Below are 27,517 nucleotides of genomic sequence, written 5' to 3' on the forward strand. Positions count from 1 at the left end.
AAGACAGACACGCAGGGATGCTTCGCAGCACTCCAAGGACAGTGGGAGGGGAAACTCCTAAACGTGGTGTCAGTGTATGTTCCTCCGGCGCTGCACTCGGTCACACTTCCAGCATTGGGAGAATTCCTGTTGACCCTGCCCGAGGGAGACATTATCATCGGAGGAGACTTTAACGTGGCAATAGATCCCCTCATGGATAGGTTCCCAACAGTCACCCAAACGGGGGGGCCCTCGCAGATCCAGAGATTCATGACCGCCATGGGACTAGTCGATATCTGGCGCTATACACACCCCGCCACAAAGCAGTATACCTACCATTCCACAGTGCACAATAGCTTATCAAGAATTGACTATTTCTTAGCTCTGGGTAACGGCATACAGCAAGTAGACACAGTAGACATCCACCCTAGAGGGATATCAGATCACTCCCCGGTCACGCTCAAACTAACCACACAGGAGAAGTCACGTAGGCGAGTCTTCCCATTGCATGCATCATATCTCAAAATGCCCAAGATCCGCAAAACACTTAAAACAACAACATCGCACTACTTTGCAGAAAATACAGAGTCAGTGCAGTCATCAGCCACCCTGTGGGAAGCGTACAAGACGGTGTTGAGGGGGCAGGCCATTGCCTCCGTAACGGGCCATAAGAAAGAAATACAGCGTGAGATTTCCGAGTTGGAATTAGCACTACACACTGCTACTGTAGAACACGAGGCGAACCCTACACCCGATGCGGCACAGGCCCTGCTCCTAAAGCAGCAGCTACTTAGGGAACACGTAAAACAACAGACGGTGGCTCAGGTGATAGACACGACACACAGAGTCTACGATGTCGGAGATAAAGCAGGGAAAATGCTGGCATGGCTGGATAGGAGGGGAGGTAGCGCCAGGGGAATTCAACATATTAGCGACAATCAAGGAACGGTACTCACAAGCCCAGAGGAGATAGTGGAGGCCCTAGCAGACCACTTTGAAGGGGTGTACACGCCCGACACTATAGTATCAGCGGACTCGGCACGTGTGGCGCTGGGAAGCATCCCACTTCAGATGCTCTCACCGGAAGCGGCTGCGGAGCTAGAGGCGGATCTATCAGAAGAAGAAATACAAAGGGCGATCCATGACATCAAGCCGGGAAAGGCGTCTGGACCGAATGGTATTCCAATAGAGTGGTACCAGGCGGCAGCGGAGGGACTTGGTGGTCCCTTGTTAGCCATGTACGTAGAAAGCCTCGACCGGGGCATACTTCCACTTGATCAAAGGGAGGCGACCATTGTTGCAATCCCCAAGCCTGGGAAAGACCCGGGAGACTGTGCGTCATATCGACCAATCTCTCTCCTCAACGCAGAGGTTAAAATCTTAGCTTAACTCCTCGCCACCCGACTAATGGCCTGCCTACCGAACATTATTCACCCAGATCAGTCTGGCTTTATGCCACATAGAAATACCGCCCTCAATTTGCGTAGGGTGCATAACGTGTTGGCTAGAGCGGACAAATTGACGGACATGGCGGTAATACTGGCACTCGACGCCAAAATGGCGTTCGATATGGTAGAATGGCAGTACCTGTTCGAAGCCCTCGCCCATATGGGGGTTGGCCCGAAATTCGTGGCCTGGGTCCGGCTACTGTATACTGAGCCAGTGGCACGGGTGGTGGCAAATGGCCACATATCCCGGCGTTCCGGCTGGGGAGGGGTACCCGTCAAGGATGCCCCCTGTCGCCATTGCTATTTGCGATCGCGCTGGAACCACTGGCGACCCGAATACGCTCCACCCCGCTACTGAAAGGAATCACCTGGTCCGACGGATGGGAAGACCGCTTGTCGCTGTACGCAGATGACATGCTGGTGTATTTGACGGACCCGGAACGGAGTATACCTGCTCTGTTGACGCTATGTGACGAACAGGGGAGAATATCAGGGTATACTTTGAACTGGAGCAAATCTGAAATGTATGTGCTGCACGGTCCGAATCCCACTCTGTGTGACAACTGCCCTCTTAAATTAGCGGGATCCGCTTTTCGATACCTGGGGATACACGTCACGAGAAATCCAACGGAATTCTTTCAGAAGAACCTACTACCGCTGCTTGACCGCCTGAAACAGGACGTCAAGTTCTGGGCGGCGCTACCACTGACACTCTTGGGCAGAGTGGCACTCTATAAGATGGTGTCCATGCCCCGGTTCTTGTATGTTCTGGAAAATACACCGTACCCGGTAGACACGAGATACTTTGGAAAGGTATCCGCTCTGATGGCAGGCCTCATGTGGAATAACCGACCAGCACGGATAGCACAGGCCAAATTGCAAAGGGGGTGGTAGGACGGCGGGATTGCTCTACCGAACTTGGAACTTTACTATTGGGCCGCCCAGCTAAAACCCATCAATCAGTGGCTACATGTACACCAGGAGGACCCAGCCTATAGGGTGGACAGGGAACAACTAGGCACCACTACTTTACTGGCGCCTTTGTACGACCAAGGGAAGATACGCTCACTCGTGGGGCCCACGAAACTTACCGTGTCGTTGTGGCACAGGGCACAGGCGAAACTGGGGTGGAAGAGGAAACTCACACGACTCACCCCTCTGTGGGACACAAAGGCCCTAGGTACCCTGAGGTGTAGCAAAGGGTTCACATCATGGGACAACATAGGTCTGTCCACAGTGGGAGACCTGTGGGACAAAGATACGGTGATCCCCTTCGATCAGCTGCAACAACAATACGAGCTTAGGCCCACAGAGCTATACAGATACATACAAGTGCGGCACGCCCTGCTGTCGGCCATCCCTAGCGGCACGAAAGTCCCGGAGGCGTCGCCCATGGAAGACCGCCTCCTCACGGACTTTATGCAGGAAAGAGCGACATCGCTTACATATCGCAAACTCTTAAATAATTTGATAGATCCCACCCTAAAACTGAAAGCCAACTGGGAGGAAGATGTAGGGGAATTAGACGACTCTGAATGGAACGAGGCTCTAGCCTCACCTAAAGAGGTGGGAATATCAGCAAAATTCCGGCTCGTGCAATTAAAAATCCTGCATAGGGTGTATTATACGAGAAAGATGCTTCACACAATACACAAGATACAACACCCATATTGTCTGAGGGGATGCGGAGAAGTAGGGACTCTGTTTCACACTATATGGGACTGCCCACGCATTCAGGAATTCTGGAGGCAGGTCATGCGTACTGTGTCCCAAACACTAGAATTGTCCTTGATTCCCGACCCACGACAATGCTTACTTAACGTATGGGGGCCTAATGACCTTTCCAGACACGGACGGCAGTGGGCAGTGATAGAAATGTCAATAGCTAAACGCGACATAGCACAGAAATGGGGAGCGCCGACTATCCCGACGCTAACACAATGGTGCACGAATATGGACAAGATCATGGTAATAGAAAGGACAGTATACACTGTTAGAGCCTGCCCACGTAAATGGAACAAAATATGGACCCCATGGAATAGATTCAGGGGGGACATATGTGAACCATTAGATGAGGACGAACAGTTGACATCAGATGAAGAGGGGGGGGGAGACTAACGTGGTAGAGAGGGGAGGAGGTGGTGGAGAATCTGGCTTGCGCCTTGGCACAGATAGAGGGATGGGTGGCAGAGGGGTGATGACTCCGTACCAGTTGAACGCGGTGAGGGACTCCTCTACTGTATACGACTGCAGAAGCAATAAGCCAAGTGGTAGTGTAGCTGAGGGCATACAATAGACATAAGGTACCCTAAACCGGACTAGGACTATCACAACCGTTGTTTGTAATATCATCAACCGTGTGAAATGACTCCATGTTCATGTTGTTAATAGTTATTATATATAAAACTAGACCTATTTGATTGTGTACTCTGATAATGACACGTCTGCATAAGTGTACGGTAACGCCACCGCACCTCCGGGTTGGCGGCTTATGGGCTGTGTTAGGTCTAAACATGAAAAATACGTGAGATATGATGGCGGCCAGCCCCTGAGGTTGTAGGCCAAAAGCTGTGTGACTGTGCAGAAACGAACAAAATAAAGGTCTTTATAAAAATAAAAATAAAAATAAAAAAAGCTTAAAAAAAAAAATAGTGGTATAAGAACCACGTCACGAACAAAGGATAGGGCTAGGGCCTGGAGAATCGCTGGGGCTACGCTGTACTACCAAAGGATAGGGAGCAGGAGGCCCACGGGATGCAAGTGCAATGTCTTTACACACACACACACGAGTTACCATAGAGTTAGAATGGGAATGAAAGAATTGGAAACTAGTTCTTTTAGGTCACTTCCGGATGGACAAGGAGAAAGCTACATGAAAGTTAGACACTAGGATAGTAAATACCCACAGGAGCACCGAAGTACTCGCGTTACCTCACCCACAGGAAGCGGGTGCATAGGTGTCAAAGTGTGTCGGGTTTCGTCGCTGAATACTATGGAGCCTTGAAGAAACATGCTGCAGGAGACCAGGAGGGAAGTGTCCGGGTGGATCCAAGGGCGGATCGAGGATGAAGAGTACCTGAAAGCAGAGGGGACAGAGTCTGGGTCACTAGACAGTGACCAGGAAGAAACCAGACGATGTCGCGAAGCAATCAGGTGATGTCGTGAAGCTTGTCTCTGCAGCCACGTGGACCAGGAGGTGTCGACGACGACCAGGAGCTGGATACGGACTGTCCCACGAAGGCTCTCGCTGTCGGCGGTGTCGGCTTCCGGATTGGAGTCAACAAGCCTTGGCAAAGGCAACCCACGCAGGAATCAAAGATAGCTTCTTGATCAGACCAGCAAGGTCTAATGGGCTTCTCCTTTTCAGGGAAGCAGGGGCCAATCTGGAGCAACCAGACCAGTGGTGGAAATTCAAAGGTTCGTCGTCACAGAGGCCACTAGCCAACGGGCAAGTGACCGGACAGACGCGTCGAGCAGGAAAATGCAGAAGGGCCCCACGCAGAACTCGTGGAGTGTGGAGGGCTGATCTTCGGTGCAGTTGGTGCTCGGGGCTGGGGCTTCTCAATCCCCAATGCACAACTTCGAGGGTGCCTCTGAAGTTGCACAGAAAGCAATTCGCTGGCTTTCCAAGATGGCCGGTCCCGCGTCTCTCGTCGCCTCCACGGGTCTCAGCTCTGCTGTGACTGTGGATCGGGCTGTTGGAAGTCTGGAAGTCCGGGTTTTGTCAGGTTCAGTGCTCGGGCTCCGGCGGGAGCGTCGACAAAGTAAACCGTTGATCGCTTGATGGTGCCTGCTTGCACAGGGTGGTCACTCCTTGACCACAAGGGAGATTCGTCAGTCTTCTATGTCGAGTAGAATGTCGAAGGTCCAGAGTTTCGTTTCAAGTTCCAGTCAGGATAAAATCTAAAGTCTTGGGACTCAGCTCCTACCTATATACCAAATTTAGGGGCTGGATTACTGGATTACCTGCTAGGTCCCTCCTATGGGTGGGACCCAGGAAGGGGGTGGTTACACCCCTTTCCCTTGGTCCAGTTTCACGCCAGAGCTGGGGCTGGAGTGCCCCAGCACCGGTTTGAACTGGACTATGCATGGGACACCTTGTGTGCCCCAGGCAGTATCTCATTTCATTCAGCCCTCCCTGCCCCAATACACTATGGCCTGTCTGGGGTGGTGCTAGCACCTCCCAAGACAGGAAACCTATTGTCCAAGCCTCCCTCGCTGGAAGGACTCCCAGCAGCAGGAGGTCAGACTTGTGTCTGTGGCAGCAGCATCCATTTTGTGATGCTGAGGCTCTGGTTAACTTTAACCGGGATTAGTAGGAACAACATGTCTCCTCTGTCTAGAAGGGTGGAATGCTACCCCCGTCGCCAGAACTGGCGAGGGGGTAGTATTCCAAAGCGTACGACACCTTACACAACATGTTTTGATAAAGCCAAACCAAAGTTAGCATTCAACCGCGAGGATTATAATGCACTTAAGAGTTTATGGTATGGCAATATCATAGAACAGCTATAAGGACATGGTTCCGAAAGCTGCAGACAGGCTCAGCTCATGCTAGAGCACCATCTCACATAAAACCAAGCACTCTGACTTCAGGATTGTTAAGGCCTGCCATAGGAGTGACTTATAGGTGCATATGTGTCTATATATAATGGTAGGTATAGGAATACTATAACTAAGCATGGGGTGATTACACGACCTTGCCCCAGCTGAGTGATCAGCCAGTTGTGTCAGTTTGGATGGCCAGCCAGGGGTGGCATAAGATATGCTGCAGCCCCTGGTAGGCCTTGGATGCACCTATGCCCTGGGTACCTATAGTACACTATACAGGAGCTCATAAGGTGACCCAATATCCAATTAGGTATGTACCTAAAGTACATGGAGTCCATTTTACAGAGAGAGCAGATAGCCTGGGTCCCTGAATAGCAGGATCCCAGGCCAACTAAGTCGAAAACCAGCTAAACACAAGGCAAAAAATCTGGGGTAACCAAAGTCAGGTATCCACCTTCCTACACTCCCCATGTCTTGAGACTTTTGGCCTCTTGAGAGGATGATGCCTTACCCTAAGGGATTGGACCACTTAACCACAGCCTGCTGTATGGTTCCTGGCTACAGAAACTGGATTGTTGTTGGGAGCTCAATACATGTGGTTCAGTGACTGATACTGAGGAATCAGAAAGCAACTCTCTCCAGATGCTATATGTCTGTTTCTCTACCTTGACCCCAATGACTAGGGACAGCTTATGTGGAGAAGCCATAGATGCCATAAGGGCATAAATGCTAACATTGTTTGGCAGACTGTCAGAGCTTTAATGTATTTTATTTTTTAAGCTTATAAAGCGCGCGGCTACCCCCAACAGGGGTGTCCCGGCGCTACGGACTAAGAGCAGCAGGGAAGTCTAACGCGGCGAAAGGTTGGAGAACAGCCAGGTTTTTAAGTTCCGCCGAAACAGTGATTCAGATTCGGTCCGCCGCAGACACAGTGGTAGGCTGTTCCACAGCTTGGAAGTCACAACAGCAAAAGCTCTACCCCCCATTCTGGAGCGGCGGAAACAGGGAGGGTGAAGAAGACGGAGGTGATTGGATCTAAGAGCTCAGGCAGACTGAACAGGCTTGTACAGACAGCACTTACAAAATATTGATTTTTACTGAGGGTAACACCGGGACGTGTGCAGATATTTTTGATTTCTGGCTGGTGGAAATCCAGAAGGGACTGAGTCCTGAGGAAATGGAATGTTGACAGACTTCTGAGAGCCTTGCAGCTAGAGCCTTGCACTAGAAGACTGGTGCAAACTCTTGCTATTCAAGATCCTGACTGGCAGTGAAGTTTGCAGGATCACGTACTCTGGGAGAGGTCGCATCTCAGGTGCCTGGTAACTTCACAGCAACAATGATGCAACTGCCTGATCTAACAGAGGATTTAGTTATTGGCTGATGCGTTTCTGTATAGGACGCTAAGAGACCAAGAAGCCTCAGATCTGCTCTCACCAAGATCCACAATAGAGGCTGACACATCAGAATCATAGTCCGAATGTTTCAAACTCATTGCAGTGGAGAAGGCCCAGAACAACACTGTGTACAGGATAGATACAATGAATAGAAGTGTCTGGAAATGAGTAAGGTGCGACTTTGGCTCATTTGGCAGTGCACCCCAATGATGCCACAAGAGGGTTTTCCATCTTCTGGAGGTAGTCTATAACTGACTGTGGCAAGCAGGCCTTCAACAGCCAGATGTCAAGGGAGGGGAAAACTGGTATTTTTGCCCTCCAAAGGAGGACAGCAGCCATTGCCATCACTTTCGGGAACACCCGAGGACTCTGGTGAGGCAGAAGGGAAGCACATCAAACTGAAAATGCTCCTGGCCTACCTTTAACCACAGATCATTTCTGTGGGACTGCAGGACAGGTATATAAAAGAACGCTGGTCAAACAACACCATCCAGTCGCCTGGGTCCAGAGCAGAGAGGAACTGGGTCAAAGCGAGCATTTTGAAGTTGCCCTTCCACAGGAAGGCGTTAGGGAGCAGAAGGTCCAAAACAGTCCGGAGACGCTCACCCTTCATTGGCATATGGTAATAACAAGAGTAACAGTCCTCTCCTCATTCCGAGTTAGATACCCTCTCAATAGCACCCTTTGAGTAACACATGCTCATTGTGCAGCAGAATGAACAGGTGCTCCTCTGAAATTCGCTCAAATCGAGGGGAGGGGAATATTTCGTAGAGGCAATAAGAAATGAAAGGTCTTAGCCATGTTGAATGATTTGTAAGACCCACCTATCAGATGGAATGTAACGCCAATCTGGGAGAAAAAGATGAATCCTACCCCCAACTGGGTGGGCATGCACCACTAAGGGGAAACTAAAGTGGTGTGGTAGCTGTTTCAGCAAGGAAAGAGGAACGGAAGGAATGGACTAATGCCTCTGCTGGCCCACTCACTGCCTGCCAGATGCATGCCCACAGCCTCAAACATACTGGGGTGACTGTTGTACGGTTTGGGAAGGCTGTCTTTGCCTATGCGCCAGCCTCTGAACTTTTTGAACCAGTCTGGACACTGCTTAGCAGGGGTCAACAGACCAGAGGGGAGCACCGCGGTCCTACTTTCTTTAAAGCACTCCAGTGCAGAGTCTGCCTTCTCACTGAAAAGACGTGACCCATCGAAAGGCATATCCATGAAGGAGGACTGTAGATTGCAGGAAAACCTGTGGAGCACATTCACACGTGTGGACAAAATACAGCAGTGGGATCGAAGTATCGATGAGGGCCTTGTTAAGAAGCAACAAGGGCTCAGAAGTAGCTGGCCCAGGCTGCAAAACTACGAGGAGTTGTTTTGGTCTCAATTCACTGAGGGCAGCTGCAAATCAAGAACCTCATCTGCCCTCCAGACCACCACTGCAAGGGAGGCGCTTTCTTCCACTGGTGGCCCAAGTGACCTCAGAAGAGGTGCCACTGGCTTCTTGCAAACACATGGAAAAGTTATCACCTGTGCAGTGAGGGTGAGAAATCCACCCCTATCACCATCATCTATATATCCTTGGTTGTCCCTTGATCTGAATAATAGCCGAAGAGGTATTGGAGTCTCTGCTGGCGTATTCAAGGCACCGGGTCAGAGTCTGGGTGTAAGACAACTGGTTGCACTTTTGTAATCTGATAGCAAGCTATCGGTCGAGATCTAGCCAGAGCCTGGCCTGTGTGATACATCGATATCAGTACTGAATTTCTTTCCAAAGCTGGTGTGCAACTTGACCTCCCGGTCCCGGAAAACCTTCAGGTGCATCAGGACACATCTATCTTAAGGCTTTGAGGTGTGGTCAGAGTCCAGGCACCAGACACATTTTGTGTGGGTCGCTGACGACATCTGTTTTCTGCAGTTTTGGTATGGGTTAAAGCCTGCAGTTTTGGGTGGCAACATAGTTTCCTAGCACACTGTAATTTTTAAAAGTCATCAGAAAAATGCCAAAATTCGGAGGAACAGGAACAGAGGAGAAAAGAAAGAGCGGACATCAGCACACAGAGGTGGTACTTATTTGAAGCTAGGCACTGTCACTTCCAAATTAGTACGGGCAAAAGCAGAATTGCACTGGGCTACAGAGCTCCTGGCAGGAGCACTGCTAGGAAAAGTTTCCGGAACAAGCACGAGGAAAGGATTCTGAGGTGAGTAATCTGCAGTCAGAAATATCCATCAGAAGTGACTGAACACTAGGAGAGTCTATCTGTGCCTTTTTTGCAGAGGACATTCGTATTCAGGCCTGGACTGTGTCTGTACTCTGCCAATGATAGTTTCGGAAGAGAAATCTAACTTGGACGCCAAACCCACATTCAAGGGTGGAGACTAGCTTTATCAGTTTCTATAACAGACCTGCAACATGGTGCACAACACCGAGACTGGCTGAATCTTACAGTGTTTAACAACAGGTAGCAGTGGTTACAAATGTGTTGCACAGCCCCAACAATTTTCTTTAAGGGTTTACAGTATAGAGAACCAAGTATGGTTTGAAAGTGGTGTTTCCTAACTTTACTTTACTTTACTCATTATAGAGCACAGGTGAATCATCCCCAAGGGGATCTCTCGGCGCTTTGAGAAATGGGTACTTATTGGGTGTGCACATCTAAAACAGCCAGGTCTTTAAAAGTTTCTTAAAGCTGGTTAGCTCACCGCAGACCCTAATGTTCTGTGTCAGATTGTTCCAGTGGCTGACGGCCAAATAGGAAAAGGCTCGCCCACCCATCTTTGCCAAGTGTATTCTTTTGATGCGCAGAAGATTACCATTACTAGATCTTAGTTGTCGGGCTGCTTGGTACCATATGAGTTTATTTCTGAGATAGGCAGGGCCTTTCCCCTGTAGTGATCTAAAGACCACACAGAGAATCTTAAAAATAGCTTGTTTCCTGACCGGAAGCCAGTGAAGGTTCAACAGGGGGGCGGAGGGGGTCCGCGCCGGCTTGTTGAGGGCAAGGCGGGCTGCTGTGTACTGTACCACCTGTAGTTTTGATAGGAGATCTTCCCTTACTCTCACCAGCAATGAGTTACCATAGTCCAGTTGACTCACCAAGAGTGACTGGATGAGGGTTTTTCTTGCTGAAAGAGGGATCCAGGGAAAGATCTTCCCAAGCATCTTCCTTGTGCCAAGACAGGAGCCTGACAGTCCAACCTAGTACTGGGGGGGGGTTTCCAACTACCATTTCAGATATGTTGGAGAAAATGGCATCTAACGTATGGCCTTCACTATGAGTGGGGCCGGTGACTTTTAGTGATAGCTCGAGCGATTCCACTGCTGCCATTAAGCTGGCAGAATCTAAATTAGAGAGAAGCTCTAAATGATGGTTCAGATCTCCAATTAATAGAAATTTATTGGAGTTCAAAATATTTGGAGCCAGCCTGTCTAATAATGAGGTACAGATCACCTTCTTACTACCACCAGGAGGGTGATATACTAGTGCACCTGTCCATTCAATGGCTTGGTCGCACTCTACTCTGAATATTAGGAGATTCAAGTTGGAGGAAGAGACCCTATCCAACATCCTGATATGGAGTAGCAGATGTAATTCTAGCTTTCACAGTGAGGCTTCAACTCTCTATTGTATTTGAGGGGAGATGCTGGAGCACACAAAACACATTATATTTCAGTAATACTTAAGATCAAATAGTCCATAACTGCATATTTCTTTCTGTAAAACTTTTTATTCTGAGTCACCATCAGGTCACAAGTTAATGTTCTTAGAATGCTACAACCAACACACGTTTCATACTATTTAAAGGCTTGGTAAATGTGTAGAAGTTTTTTTTTTAACATAGTTTTATTGATTTTATACAGTATGACGAAGTAATACAGTGCCGCAGCCAATGGTACAGTGTTACACTATTTCAGACTTTGCGTACAAACAGTTTCAGCAGTATCCTACCATCTGAAATAGCCGATACATACATACAGTAACCCTCGATGGGCATTTGCTTTTCAAGATCTACCATTAGCATTGGCTGTTCCAGTTGCATAATTTCCAGTAATTCAAATAAGGAACTTAACATTTCTCAACCGCCTACCCCAAACCCATTCATCTGGCTCAACCCCAGATAATAAGATCCGGGCCGGGCTTTACCGTGCGTTCATATAAGTGTCACATGGGGGTCGTTTTAGAGGCGGTAATCGGGTTGGACAACACGGTAGTCAGTGCGGGTCAGTGGGGAATAACTACAATGTGACGTGGGAGGGGGCGGTGTGTTTTATGTATCGCGGGGCGAAAAGAGGTCAATAGCCTTGAGTGACTAACATGTGGTCCCATTCCATAGAGATGGGTGTTTTACGCACCCCTCGAATTCCTCCCGCCTGATAATAGCGCTCTCCGCTCCACCCCATCAGACCATCTCCCTGTGCCAAGTGGCTAGTGTAGGGGGGAAGGCTCATTTCCATCTCATTGTAGTAGTGCATTTCGCAATGAGGATGGCCACATCCGAGAAACAGAGTTGCACTTTATGTGATATCGGGCGTCGGCGTAGTCTCAGCAAGCAGCTCGCTGTTATTTCTCAGCCAGGAGTACCTGTTGTTTCACCCACTATTTGCCCAACTGTGGACCAAAACCCTCCCAGGCGTGGGCACATCCATAACATGTGTAACATGTTCGCATACTCCGCTTGGCATCTAGGGCAACGATGTGTGCATCAGGGTATATGCAATTAAGGCAATGTGGGGTGAGGTATGCCCTGTGAAGGATCATATATTGTGTACGTTTGAACTTGTCATTACGAGACACCTTATTGGGGAATTCCAGGAGAGAGGACCATTCCTTGTCGGTTAGGTCTCTTCCGAGATTTCTAGCCCATTTGTCTCTTAGAGCCTTGAGAGGGGTCCCTGCCTGTGCCCGGACGCCCCTGTATAGCCATCTGATTAGGTGGCGTCCTTCGCTCATCAGATATATGGCATGCGTCAATTCATGAGTAGGGGGCTCATTCCCGTCTGGGGACCAGTACTTTTTAACGTATCGGGTGATGGTTGTGTGTAACATAAACAGGGAGCGAGGGACTCCTTGGCTCTGAGTGAAGTCCTCGTGGTCCGCTAGCGTGCCGTCAATGTACAATGCTCCAACTGAGGATACCCCTTCTCGTGTCCAGTGAGAAAGACTTCGCATGGTGATTAACCCTGTTGCGCTGGGGATTCCAAGTAAGGGAGTTTTAGGAGCATATGGGAGGCTTTGTCTGTTGTATTGTAAGGCCCTTTTACAATAGAAAAGCGCCATTCGGAGCAGAAGGGGGATGTCAGAGGGTATCTTACTCCTGTGCAATAACAGGGTGTGCAGAGTGCCCCGGCCCAGAGACTGTGGTGTGTAATAAATGTCGTGTAGGTATTGGCCTGCTAGCCAGTACGATGGCCACTGCAATTGGCTAACAAAGCAGTACGCGAGAAAATCTGGCACTCCTAGCCCTCCTGCAATTGCATCTTGGCCAGACTCATCCTTCTGTGCCCCTTTCCCCAGATGAGGTCTGAATGGAGAGAATTTTTGTGTCTGAAAGGTAGGGGTGGGAATCAGGACCGGGAGGTTCGTAAAAAAATATAAGAGTGGTGGGAGAACCACCATCTTGGAGATGGCCATCACCGAGAGGGGTATGGATATCCAGAAGGCAACCTGGGTGCGTAACAATCTGATCCCTCTCATCAAATTGCCCTCTATAAGATCTTGTGGGGCCCTGTACATCGGGATACCCAGGTATTTGAAGGTTTGTGGGGTGAATGCTAGGTTGAGCTGTCCAAACTTGACGGTTTCCTGGCACTCCTTCAGACAAACAAAGAACGCCTGTGATTTCTTTTCATTTATGGCCAGCCCTGATGTGCATTTGAATTGTTGGATAATGCTCGGGATTGGCTCCAAGTCATCTGTCAGGTCATGTATGTATAAAATTAGGTCATCAGCATAGTCGGATCCCTTTTTTCTCTGCCTCCTTCCAGAGTTTAAATGCAAGGGGCTCTAGAACTAGCACAAATAGCAGTGGCGACAGGGGGCAGCCCTGTCGCGTACCTCTTGCCACTTGGTAGGGATGAGAGATATGGGAACCAGTGTGGACTCGGGTTGTGGGGGCCGTGTATAAGAGTTTGACCCAACTCATGTATCCCGGTGGAATGCCAAATTTGTTCATGGCCGCTAGCACGTATTCCCAATTTAAAGTGTCAAAGGCTTGCCGCAAATTGGGAAATGCATCCAGCCTCACGGGAAACCTGGGGGCGGCCTCCATGATATAGTGTAAGCGCCTGATGTTCAGGGATGTGCTGCGGCCTGGGATGAAACCGCATTGATCAGTGTGAATTAGTTTTGGGAGGTAAGGACGAAGTCGGCGGGCTAGGATCTTGCTGAGGATTTTATATTCGGCAGTAAGAGGGATAGCGGGCGGTAGCCCGTCATGTCTCGTGGATCTCTGCCCGGTATAGGGAGGGAGGTGACCAGGGCCTGCATGGTGAAAAGCGGAGGGTACGGGCCTCTAGGGCTGATTGATATAAGCGTTCCAGGTGCGAAGTTAATTTGTTTGCGACGGTGTTGAAGAATTCTGTCAGGAGACCATCTAGGGCAATGTTTTATTACCGGGGAGTTCTCGGGTAGCCTCCTTGAGTTCGGCCCGAGTAATGAGGCTGGATAGATCCTCCTGGGCAGCCACAGTCAACCATGCCATGGGCTCTGCTATTATATTATTGGGGGCACTATATAATGTCTCACAATAGTTGCTGAAGGCAAGATTTATTTCATCTTGTGTGTGTACTATGGTGCCATCCGGCAGTGCCACTTCCTGTATGGGGGCAGGAGGGGGTGCCTCTCGTAACAATTGTGCGAGCAATGGTCCAGATTTATCTGCCTCTGCTTGTTTGTGTTGGGTGAATGACAGATAATCCATCACTCGGAGCTGCTCCAGGAGTTCAGCGTGTCATTTTTTCCCTTCTCGCAGGTCCTATTGTTTGGAGAGGTTGTTACTCGCCTCCTGCTCTAGTGTATTTAAAGTGTCCTCTAGTGCTTTTAGGTTTTTATGGATCTCTTGTTGGGCACCTACAGTGGCGCTGATAGCAGTGCCCCTGATCACTATATTGAATGCATCCCACTCTATAAGAAGTGAGGAGACTAAGTTAATGTTCTCTTTGAAATTGTTTGTGATAGTCACGGAAAACCGTGTCCTCCAGCATCTGCGTCACAACCTCCATGTAGGGACAGGGGTGGGGATTCTCCTCCACACTAAAGTGATTTCCAGCGGACTTTGTTCGGAGAGGGTTTCACCTAGATATGTAGTGTGGGAGATTTGGGGTGTGATAGGCAGGGAGCAGAATATTCTGTCGAGTCTGGTATGCAGCTGGTGGGGTGAGGAACAGAAGGGGTATTCACGATTACTTGGATTTTTAAGGCGCCATACATCCTGTAGTGACCAGCTCTTCACCCATGCCCGTAAGGATTCCGCTTGTTTGATTGAGGCAGCTCCTCAAATGGGGGGGTGGGAGCGGTCTAGTTGTTCGTCTAGGATAGAGTTGTAGTCACCTCCCAGCACCAATGGGAAGCCCACCCAGTCCGCCAACACTGCATTGAGGTTTGTTAGAAATTTGTCCTGTTCGTAGTTTGGGGCGTATATACTGCTGATGACTACACGTGTGCCATGGACAATCACATATCTGCCCTGGGTGTCTGTGCATTGTTCAATAGCCAGGAGCGGAACCCCGTGTCTATACCCATATAACTGTTCTCCTCACAAATGCGGAGAATGACGTGGTGAATATTTGGCCCCTCCATTTTTTTGAGGAGTTTAACTGCCTTGGAGTCAGTGAGGTGGGATTCTTGGATCAAGGCAATCTGTGCCTTTTGTCTATTCAATTGGGTGTGGTGGTAAATGTGTAGAAGTTGTGTTTTTATATTATTGAAGTTTGAATAAAGTAGTGATTTTGTAGGCTAATTAATAGGTAATATCCAAAGGTACGCGAAAGCACCTGATGGAGTTACCCAGTGTTGTCATTAGTACTAGGGCAATAGTAGTGTGTGTAAAGGCTTCCTGGAACGGGGCTCAGTAGTCGAGTCCCGAAATAGTAAATCAAAGGGTATATATAGTAGGCCGTCTGTTAAGTATCATGGTGTGTACAAGAGTAGAGGTGGCCACTAAGAATTTGCTGAACATGAGCGAACCATAGTTCCTGCACCACACCATTTTGCAGAAAAAAGGGAACTAGTTTGGGAACACTATTAGGCGAAGGAATGAGGGGTGCTTGTCTCATGCAAATATGAGTTTTTGGTACCATCAGGCAAAACTGTGAATGAGCTACTTTTGAAGCAGTTTTCAGGACACCTGTAAGTAGCAGAGTACCACTTAGCTGAGTTTGGGAAGCAGCCAGGACATAGGAGTAGCTGTGACAATACTTTTTGTGATGGTGTATGCGTAATCTTTATTACATGGTCACATAATACAATGATATATAAATCAATATTACCATCGACCACCATGCCCGACTTAACTCCTTCACACTTCAAATGGGCATTGACTTATTTGTCCTTCAATGTTTTGTATTCTACCCGAAGGACAAAGCCCACTTAGTCGAGATGAGTTCTCCAAGTACCAGACAATCCCCATCACCTGTGATATCTGCCCAGTGCTCCGTCCTCTCAATAGTAATCTTCAACCTTAAAGGATGTCATACTGGCTGGCAAGGACAGGAGTAGATTTCACACAGCTCTACGAGAAGGTCTCTACTAGAGGAGAAATCAGTCATGTGAAGGACTGCCGCCTCACCAAGGAGTTATGATCCACTCAATAAGGTCAAACTACAACCCTGAAAAATAAATTTTACCTTTAAACAAGCCTGTGTAGCTGACTCATGAATAGAGCATTGTACCTAGGGTGAAGATAATGTAACACCTGGGGGACCACACTTTCACACAAAACTAAGTCACACAACAGGTAATCCTATCCATCTTAAAAGTAAGAGAACCACAGCAACAATTACAACTCTAAGTCCAAGTGGAATAAAGAAAAGTAAGCGTTTAAATACAAAAAGAAAGTGGTATGTGAATTGGCATTTGGTTTTAAAAAGAGCCAGTCCAGATAGGGAACAGCACAGTGTTGGGTATAAAGCGGGAGAAGGAGAGTGGGCAGAATAGGGTGATGTACATAAGAAGGTGAAAGATGATTGGAGATGTGCCTAGTTGAATGAGCGGGCGATGGAAGACAAAGATGCTTCCTTGTTGGTGGGGTAGTGGTAGTCTTTGAAGAGATTCGAGTCAGTTCCTCTGTAGAAGGAAGGCCTATTGAGGAAAGACTGGTACCTGGCGAGATAGTGCTCGAGTTTATATCACGAACATTGTTTAGTGTAAAGCCCATCTACAGCTTTAATGAATATTTAAGAGACTTACATAAAACATTTAAAAAGGGAGGTAAAACTGAGGTTCAAGCAGAGGGGCTATTTGTTACAAAGCAGTTTGAAGGCAATGTATTACAACACATTAATTATAATCACCTGCTGAATTCGGATTTTCCTCTGACCAGCTGTGAATGATGGGGGGTCGCATTCCTGTTCCAAATCTACTTTCAGAAACTCGTCAATGGTCAGTTGGCTGGTAGGCGTGTCTTCAAATTCTGTAAGTCTAATCAAACAGGAAGAAACTGCGTGTTAAAAAAACTTTGAAAATAATAACTTATCTGTCACACTGTACCACCTTAATTGAAAGAGTTGCAGAGCTCGACTTTTTCCAACAATATTTTGACGGGGTTTTTATTTTAGGAAAATGCCATGTTGACATTGCACACCTAAAACAGTTTTCTTCCTGCCACGTAATCGCTAGAGTATTGACAAAAAACACAATAGAATCAAAAATGTTCACCTTCCAGGTTTACTGGTGACAACCACCACTGGCAAATGTTAATGTTAATTTGATTTATAAAGCGCACAAATACCCGGACGTGTTTTGGCACAAAGCCATGGATTTTGTAAAACGGTTTTGTTTGGAGAGGAATTGGGCCTTATGCCAAAATAAAAAACCCCAAAAAACACTGACTAAAAGCAGAAATATATTTTAGTTTCAAAAAGCACACATTGCCGTAGCAGGCTCTGGCACTGATGGCAACCAGTTTCTGTGTGGATGTGCTCCTGGTGGGAGAGCAGAATGAGGGCAGTCACAGTGAAGTTAGCCAATGGCTGACCTACTGCTGTACGCTGTAGTGGGTGGAATAAGAAATGCGTTACTTACCTGTAACAGCAGTTATCCAGTATTGGTGTCTTTCATAGATTCACATGCCTGAATCATTCCCCGTCGTCGAGACGGGAGCCTCCGGTAATATATATATATATAAGTAATGTCCTATAGACATACATAGAGAAAAATAGGCCTAAGGGCCTCACCTTAGTAGCCTATCCTTGTCCTTATGCAAAAAGGACCAAACTCTTAGAGCCAGCCAATCAGCTAGCACCTCCCTCTAGAACCTTCCCTGCTGGAGCCTCAGTCTCTCAGATTTTCGTACGCACCATGATAGGTAGGCACACAGCAGGTAGAGAGAACGTGAGTCCTTCCAGGGGAGGCGGGAGGGTTGCATGTGAATCTATGAAAGACACCAATACTGGATAACTGCTGTTACAGGTAAGTAACGCATTTCTTATCCAGTATTAGGGGTGTCTTTCATAGATTCACATGCCTGAATCAGAGTAGTTCGCAATACATTATGCACATGTCCGATGCAATGATGCCACCTAGGCAGTTAGATAATAAACTTAGAATCATGCGATTGTAAGCATTAGCATACCTCAACACAACCAAATATAAGAGATGTGCATACCAGGATGGCGGGATGTAGGAAGGCTCACCTCACTGGAATAGATGTCGAAGCACCGCCTGGCCCACTGCTGCGTCCTGCAGAAGTTCAACATCCAGGCAATAGTGTCTGGCGAACGTATGCGGTGACTTCCACGTCGCTGCTCTGCATATGTCCAGAATCGGCACTCCAGCGAACAGCGCTGCTGACGTGGACATTGCTCTTGTGGAGTGTGCATGCACCGCGGCATTCAACGGCCGGCCGGCCTTTTCATGGCAGAATGCTATCGCTGAAGAGATCCACCTTGAGATACTCTGTTTCGTGAGAGGAAGACCAAGCCTTGGTCTACTGTAGGCCACAAAAAGTTGCGACGACTTTCTGAAGTCTTTTGTCTTGTCCAAGTAAAACTTTATACACCTTTTGAGGTCTAAGGAGTGTAACGTCCTCTCTGCTGCAGTGGTAGGGTTTGCAAAGAAGGAACGTAGAACCACCGGTTCATTAAGGTGAAAGTCCGAAGGCACTTTTGGTATGAATTTGGGATTCATCCTCAGCACCACTCTGTCCTGTTTAAATTGCAGAAATGGTTCCTGTATGGACAGGGCTTGCAACTCGCTGACTCTCCTGGCAGATGTTAGAGCGAGCAGAAGAGCTACCTTCCATGAGATGTACTTGATGGATGCTCGATGAATGGGCTCAAAAGGATGGCGCATAAGCTGGGCGAGCACCAAGTTTAGATGCCAAGTGGGCGGAATCCTTCGAGGTCTTGGGTACGATCTGTACAAGCCTTTGAGGAACTGTTTAATCAGTCTGCTGGACCAAAGCGAAGGAGCCTTTGAGGATCTGGTGTAGCGTGAAATTGAAGCCAGATGAACCTTTATAGAGGCATGCGCCAGACCTGACTCTGCCAAGTGGAGAAGGTATGGTAATATCTGCACAGGGGTAATCTGGAGAGGTGACAACTGGTGTTCCACGCACCATAGGCAAAACCGTTTCCACTTGAGGGAGTACGTCCTGTTGGTACTGTCCGCTCGCGCTTTTGCTAGGACCTCCCTACATTTTTGTGGGATGTCTAGATGACAGAATTCTCTGTGCTCAGGAGCCAGGCTGATAATCTGAGCGATGGTAGGTTCGGGTGTTGGATCTGTCCGTTGGACATAGTCAGCAGGTTCGGGTGCTGGTTCAGACGAATCGGAGGTCTGATGGAGAGGCGATGAAGGTCCGAGAACCAGTGCTGCCTCGGCCAGAACGGGGCAATTAGGATCAGGGTACAAGGCTCCGCTTTCATCTTCCTGAGGACTCTGGGAATCATCGGGAAGGGGGGAAAAGCGTACGCAAAGACGGCGAACCAACTGATGGAAAGGGCATTTCCGAGTGACCTTGGCTGGGGACGCCAACTTGCGTAGTGTGGGCATTTGGCGTTCTCCCTGGTGGCAAAGAGGTCGATCCGCGGGATTCCCCATTCTGAGAAGACTTGATCCAGAATACCTTGGTTGAGCTCCCATTCGTGAGTGAGAGACGTCCGCCTGCTGAGCGCGTCTGCGATGGTATTGTCCTTGCCCGGGACATATTCCGCTTTGAGCGTGATCCCTTGGAGCACTAGCCAGTTCCAGATTTCTTGCGATTCGTGCGATAGAGTAAGCGAACGCGTCCCTCCCTGCTTGTTCAGGTAGTGCATCGTCGTGGGGTTGTCCGTCCTGACGAGCACCTGGGATTTCTGGATGCGCGGTAAAAAGGCCTTCAGTGCCAGGAAGACCGCTCGCAGTTCTAGAAGGTTTATGTGGCATTTCTTCTCCTGTTCCGTCCATTTGCCGCTGACCTGGAGGTCCTGGAGGACCGCTCCCCAACCTTCCAGGGAGGCATCCGTGGTGATCACCAAAGGCGCCGCCGGAAGGAGGAAGGGTAGGCCTGTCGACAGATTCCTGTGGTTCATCCACCATTGCAGGGTCTTGGCAATTTGAGGTGTGATTCTCACTATGTCGTTGAACGAGCCCGTACTTTGAGTCCATTGGTATGCTAGGGCTTCTTGCAATGGGCGGATCCTGAGGCGGCAGTGTGGGATGAGGAGGATACAGGACGACATCATGCCCAGCAGAGATTTGAAAGTCCGAACTCTTATGGTCTTTCTCGTAGCCACAGCCGTGGCCAGAGATACGATCTTGTGTTTCCTCTCCTGTGAAGGAAATGCTTTTACGCATTCCGTGTTCAATGTTGCCCCCAGGAAGGAGATGCTTCTGGTTGGGGTCATACAGGATTTGTCGAGATTGAGAGTTAGTCCCAGGTGCAGAAAGAGATTGGTGCAGGCGTTGGAGGATGAGGTCGCGCCTGCCGCTGAGGAAGCTTTCACCAGCCAGTCGTCTAGATAAGGGAAGACCTGGTGACCCATTTGACGTAGGAAGGCTGCCACCGGGGAAAGGCACTTCGTGAAGATCCGTGGTGCGGATTTGAGGCCGAACGGCAGCACTTTGAATTGGTAGTGGCGTCCTGCCACCTCGAATCTTAGGAATTTTCTGTGCCCCTTGAGTATTGGGATGTGGTAGTAGGCATCCTGGAGATCTAGGGATGTCATGAAATCTCCTCTTTCTAGAATGCCTAGTATTTCTTGGATCGTCACCATCCTGAACGACTGAGTCTTCATGAAGGAGTTGAGGGCTCTGAGATCCAGTATTGGTCTCCACTTTTTCCCCTTTTTGCGGATGAGAAAGAAGCGGGAATAGAATCCCTGTCCTCTTTGAGATGATGGTACCATCTCAATCGCTCCTTTGTGCAACATAGCAGATATTTCCAGGAGCAAGGGCCGCAGATGTTTGTGCGGCCGTTTGCGTGGCGGCGTTGGAGGTGGGATGGTGATGAAATCCAGGGAATGGCCGAATCTTATTAGTTGTAGCACCCAACGGTCTGTGGTTATGAGATGCCAATTGTGTAGGAAATGGGTCAACTTTCCTCCAATTTTGAATGAGGTAGATTGTGGAGGGACTGGCTGGAGTAATTGGTCACTGGCGTCCGCCAGCGCCCCTCCTCTGGTTCTTTCCACGGAAGTTCGATCTTCCGTACGAAGTGTGGCGACTCTGCTGTTTCTGCGGATACTGTGATTTATTTTGGTAGGTATATGAGGATCTACTCTGGAAGGATCCCCTGTAGGAGGGTTGACCTCTTGATCTGTTGCCCCGAAAGGACTGGTTTCTCGCCTGCAGCGTACCAAGTGCTCTAGCCGTGTCGGTGTCTTTTTTGATGTTCTGGAGCGCTTCATCAATTGTGGCCCCAAAAAGATGTTGGCCGTCGAAGGGCATGTCTAGCACTTTTGTTTGAACTTCTTGTCTAAATGAAGTAGCCTTAAGCCAGCCCTGGCGCCGCAGGACCGCTGCCCCAGCTAATTGGCGAAAGCCGGTCATGGCCCCATCAATGGCACAGTCAATGATTTCCGCTGCCGAGGCTTGTCCTTCTGAGAGCAGTGCCTTGACCTCTTCTTGCATCGTATCTGGCAGCTCCGCTAGATAAGGGACTATGTCCTCCCACAGTTGGTGATTCTAACGTCCCAACAGTGCTATAGAGTTGGCGACTTTGATAGTCATGGCTGACGTGGTGGTGAAACGTTTCCCGATGGTATCCAACTTTCTTCCCTCTTTGTCCGGTGGTGCTGACAAGGGAGCGGAAGGGTTGCGGGAATTCTTCTGAGCTGCCTGGGTCACTACTGAGTCAGGTTTCGGGTGCCCATTGAAACAGACTGCCGCCTTGGTGGGTGCTTTGTATTTTTTGTCTAGGCGTGGGATCACCGCCGGTATGGAAGCTGGCGTAGCCATCAGTTTCTTTCCCTGGTCCCAGAGAAATTCTATAATAGGGATTGATTTGGAGGACTTCTTCGTTTGCTCTTTAAAATCGTATAGGAAACATTCTGTTTCCGTTGTTTCCATTTCCATGTGGAAACGCTTTGCTGCCCGTTCCACTAACTTATGGAACCCCCCAATGTCCACTGGCGGAGAGTCCGACTGGCGTGGTTGGGGTGAAGCAGGGGAAGGCGCGACATACTCGTCGTCTTCGTCCTGATCCGTTTTATCCTCGGGGACTTCGCCCTCTTCCATCTCTTCAGCTTCCTCATCTGAGGATTCCACTACTTGTGGCGAGACTGCCTCATGGGAGGCCTGTGGAGGTGGTCGTGTTGTCCGTGGGGCTGCCGGTGGGGCAGATGCAGTTGGCGTTGGGCCCCTATCCTCAGCGGCCTGAGCCTCCGGGAAGCGCTGCTTATAGTCCTGGATGAGATGTTTAAGGTCATCCACGATGGACGCAGGAAGGCACACCATTGGGGTCACCTCCGTCCGTACCTCCGCCTGGAAAGTGTGTTCCTGGTAGGTAAATTCCTCCTGTTCCTCATCAGTGCTTTGGCATTTGACGTGGAGGTCCGAGATGGACATAGCCTGAGTCGTCGCTTCCTCCTCCGATTCTTCACTCTGGAGAAAATCAGAAGGTAAGTTGCTTTGTACTTTGCTTGGTGATGTGGTTTCAGGCGTGATCAGCTTCTTCGTCAATTTGCGCGGTGGCGTCGGCGGCGGCAGCGTCCATGACGACGTTTCCACTAGCTTGGACTTCCTTCCATGGTTCCTCGGTGTCCATGGTCGTAGACGACCCTCCCGTCGACGGTTTTGTCGTCGACGGCATGTCCTCCGTCATCGATGTTTTCGTTGACGACGCGGTCGTCGACGACGTCCTCGTCGACGACGCACTCGTCGACGACTCGTTTCTCGTCGACGATTCATTCCTCGTCGACGATTCATTCCTCGTCGACGTCTTCTTCGTCGACGGTCTCGGCGACGAGTCTTGCGTCGACGGCGGGCTTCTCGTCGTCGACGTCCCTGGCCTCGTCGACGATGGGGTCCTCGTCGACGGTGTCGTCGTCGTCGACGATGGGTTCCTTGTCGACGGTGGCATTGCCGATGGCCCCGATTTTGACGTCGACGAGCTCTTCGTCGATGGGGTCGTCGTAGACGGCCCCAATTTCGTCGTCGGTGTGGTTTTAGTCGACGACTGTTTTGGCAGTATGACCGATGGGATGGGCCTACCTGCCGACGACGATGATGATGGAGTGGTCGTCGTCGATGCGAGGACTGACGACGCCGTCGTCGTCGACACCGTCGTCGTCGTTGTGGAGATGGCGAGTGGCGTCATAGCTCTCTTTTGCGCCGAAGATGGCGTAGGCTTGGTGGAAGAGTGCGCAGGCTTCTTGAAGGCGTGAGAGCCTGAGTCAGACACTGAGGAGGTCGTAGATTTTGCCTCTGAAGATTTCTTTAGCATCTTCATAGGAGGAGCGTCTGAAGGTCCAGGGGGGTCCCCCCTTGGCCTTTTGAGGGAGGCGTCTGAAGCCATGGAGAAGCTGCCCTCTGAGGACTCCACATTATCCCTTTGCTTAAGCCTGTCCAGACAAATTAGAAGTCGACCTTCTCTGTCCCTTAGAGTCTTGTTAGGGAAAGAGCGACAGATTTTACAGTCCTTGGGGACATGGTCCGGGTAAAGGCAATATAAGCACAGGTCGTGCTTGTCTTCCACATGGAGCCTTTTCTTCCCACATGAAGAGCAGGCCCTGAAAAGGGCTTTCTTCTGGGATCCAGACATTTCCTTAAAAGTGGTAAGGAAAGACAGCACTTACTGCAAGAGATGTGTCTGAAGTATCTCTGATGAAGAATTTGAGAAGATAATCCTTTTCCAAAGTGATAAAAGTAGTTTTTGAAGATATCCTGAGGAGAGCTCAGGCTGGAGACTCCCTAGCACAACGTGCGGTAGAAAATCTGAGAGACTGAGGCTCCAGCAGGGAAGGTTCTAGAGGGAGGTGCTAGCTGATTGGCTGGCTCTAAGAGTTTGGTCCTTTTTGCATAAGGACAAGGATAGGCTACTAAGGTGAGGCCCTTAGGCCTATTTTTCTCTATGTATGTCTATAGGACATTACTTATATATATATATATTACCGGAGGCTCCCGTCTCGACGACGGGGAATGATTCAGGCATGTGAATCTATGAAAGACACCCCTAATACTGGATAAATATGTAAATGACACAACAACAGATGAATGCAGTCGCGGTTGGCATTTAAAGGGAGTGGTAGGGCAGGCAAATGGGTAAAAAAGAAAAATAATCTGTTACCTTGAACACAGCCTCCTCCTCGCGCTTCCCCCTCCTGCAGCTGCAGTCCAATACGGCCAGTCATCTGCCTTAACCAATCCTTGCGCTGCTCTCACCAGCAAGAGAGAAGACCCAGGATTGGAGAGAGCGGCCTCTCTCGCCGCTCCTGAGGACACTGCAGCCCTGCACTCACTCTAAACCCACTGTCTTAGGACAGCTGCGTTAGAGCTTTCCAAGCGCGCATGTCTGGCTGGTCATCCTAAGATGGCCGGCCAAAGGGACATGCACCCTTTGAAAAGTGCCCAGGCAGCCCACCCTCCTCCCTGCTGCTAACTCACCAAGCCCGTCCCGTCTTGACCCTCGGTTCGGGAGGATGAAAAAGAAAATGGTAATAACATAACTTCATTACAATGTTATTTTCATCTCTCAGGCTTTAGAGGCAATTTAGGTAGCGGTGCGACGCTCCTCCGCTCTCACAGAGGAGCCACCCTGGACTAATGAATGAAGAGGGCTGGCTGAAAGACTCTGTATATTAAACATATAATTTAAGTGACACCAAAATGTATTTGGCTAATTCCAGACCTAAAGAGGATAGGAGACAGAGGCAGACTTGCCATTACACAAGCAGGGTGACGTCACATGGGTAGGGCTGCATTACAGGCTTTGTGGTCGCTACCATGCTGCTTCAGCTCATGTGTTCTGAGTCCCGTTATGAGGTAAAGCTGTGGTTAGTACACCTTCCGTGGTGCTCCCTCCCATTTATCTTGCATCGCTAGCCCTCACAGGCCCTTCTGCAAAGCTCATGTTCACTGAGTGCAGGACCGTTTCAGAGACATCCAACCTGTACTGCGTAAGGCTTCTCAGCCTATTTCAAAAGGCATGAACAACGACTTCCACAACAGGTTATATCTTTTTAGGTCGAGCTGGAGAAAGCAATGCGAAGCATTGCGTCCAGCGAAATATCTATTGTTGTCCGCTTTCGGGAATCTGAGACAGGGGATGCGGCGATTTCACTTTGTAGGCGCGCACGCCCAGGCCGGCGCCGTGCACATCTCCTGTGTCAGATTCACAGCAAGACAGCCTCTCGCCGCTCTCAATCGCGTACACACATAGCCACACTCATACATGCGCACACACACACACATACACCCACGCAGGCACAATGCATCAGGGCGCACGTACACAGACCCACATATACCCACATATACACACGCACAGCTAACAGACACACATATACATACATACACACGCACAGCTACACATGCACGCACATACACAGCTACACCCACACCCCCCCCTCCCTTCTTACCTCACCGGGCTCTTGTCGCTGCGCATCTCTGCATCATCTGGCACCCGCGGGGCTTCTCTGCCAGCACAACGCGGGGCTCTCCCTTTAGGCATGGGAGCCCCGCAGTGCTTTCCGATGTTCTTCACCCGGGCCCCCTCCTGGGACCCGGGACTTCGGCTGCCGGACCTGGGAGGGCGGGGGCTGCCCGCGCATGCGCCGCATTTGTAACCGGGGCTCTTCAGAACGAAAATTAGAAATGCCGCGCATGCGCGGGCAGCCCCCGCCCTCCCAGGTCTCCTCACAACCCGGATACAGAGCTTGTTGCTTTTGCCTTCACTATTTGAAATTCTTCATTTCGATGTGGACAAAATATAAGTGGACTCAAGAAAGGGGATTTTTAAAAACGATTCCATTGGCATAATTTGTAAAGTGGTGAGACAACGAGGATGATAAGTCAGTGGTAAGGCTATGGCAATATACTAATGTCGCAAGTTCGGAGACGTATGATTTGCTTTCATAATAACAAACCTCGATTTATTTAGCACTTCCTTTAAATCTTTCCATTCAAGTTTAGATAAGTCGTTAGCAAACACCCTCAAACTCCCAAATGTCCAACATAGTGCCCCAGTAGAGTTAGTGCACTAGCCACCAGTCTGTACCTGCACTGCCACAAACATTCCTGCCCAGATCCTGGCATTTGGTTTCTTTTCTGGGGGCACTGCCGGTTCGGAGGCTGATGCATGGTACTTCCTAATTGCAGAAATTAGTCCGACCTTCCAACAGTCCAATTAAAAGCTGGATACAGCCAACAAGGTTCGTATTTTTTTTTGTTTTTGAGCTATCACATGGGGTGGGGTGTGGTCTCTTTAGTGGTGGTAGAGTGTTTTTTTCCCCTCCATAAATTTGTGCAAACCCAGGAGCACATGACGTCTAGACTGCACCCATTGTTGGAGCATTTCTATAATAACAGCCGGATGTTTGGGGTCTTACAAAACAAATGTTCTGCTTCGCGGCCCCTTCTTATCAGAAAGTACCTAGTGAAAAGGGGTGACAGCCTAGATGGAGACCCAGGTGGTGTGGGTGTATACTAAGTGGACATGCCAGAGTAGGCCTTCATGCCAGCATGTGTAGGGGGAAGCCTCTAGGACCATTATCTGATCATTATTTGAGTCACCAGTTAGGAAGCCAGAGTATTTCGATGCTTCAAGTCTTGACGCTCAATCGTACAAAGAGCCATGCCTAGATGTCAATGCTGTTAGACCGTGTTTGGTGGGTCTTTGATGGAATCCTTGGAGGTTAAGAGCTGTGTAGCTACTAAAGAGACTCATTCTCTGGCACTCTTGCGCTCCTTTGCATGTTTGTAACTCTGCCTCTAAAGGTAACCCTCCATTCGCCTGTTAGGCGATTACCTTCTTAGTCTTTGATTGTCCCCCCCGCCCCCTCTCCCGGGTACTTTATCAATATGCTAATTAGGTAAACAGACCACACAAAGTACGTGGGTTGTTGGCAGCTGTTTCTCCCACATGCAAAACATCTGACAAACAATATTGTACGATTACTGTTGGCTAAGGTAAAAAATGTTTTTATAAACAGTTAAAATGAAGGGATTTCGAATTTTGAGTCAAGTGTGCAGAGCAGTACTGTCCCTGTGCTCTCTGCGCAGATCCAACATCCGTCTTCACTCAAAACGGCAAAAAATTGTATGGCACACACACTCCACAAGTGACCTCTTAGTGTTCGGTTAGAAATAACACAAAACTAGTTCAAATATGTTCTCTCAACGTTTCATGCTTTATTACAAATGTCACAAAAAAATGTTAATATTTCACTTCTGTTCTTGGATTTTCGTCACAATACAATACAATGAACATAACCTTCACAAAAGTTATTTATAAAAGCTATTGCCATTATAAATTACAATAACTTTTTAAAGTATTCATTATATAAAA

General features: G+C 49.0%; 1 protein-coding gene across 4 annotated transcripts in view; it reads right to left on the minus strand.

Moving 5' to 3' along the window:
- The window catches only part of BRF1 (BRF1 general transcription factor IIIB subunit), a 1,219,927-nt gene that overhangs the window by 452,089 nt on the left and 740,321 nt on the right, over window positions 1-27,517 (minus strand). For all 4 annotated transcript variants that reach the window (XM_078660299.1, XM_078660297.1, XM_078660298.1 and 1 more), the window contains one exon: window positions 16,887-17,013. In XM_078660299.1, the coding sequence (XP_078516425.1) occupies window positions 16,887-17,013 (127 nt within the window). The remainder of the gene's footprint in view (window positions 1-16,886; window positions 17,014-27,517) is intronic.

This window comes from Lissotriton helveticus, chromosome 9 (genome assembly GCF_964261635.1).
Source record: "Lissotriton helveticus chromosome 9, aLisHel1.1, whole genome shotgun sequence".
Classification (NCBI taxonomy): Eukaryota; Metazoa; Chordata; class Amphibia; order Caudata; family Salamandridae; genus Lissotriton; species Lissotriton helveticus.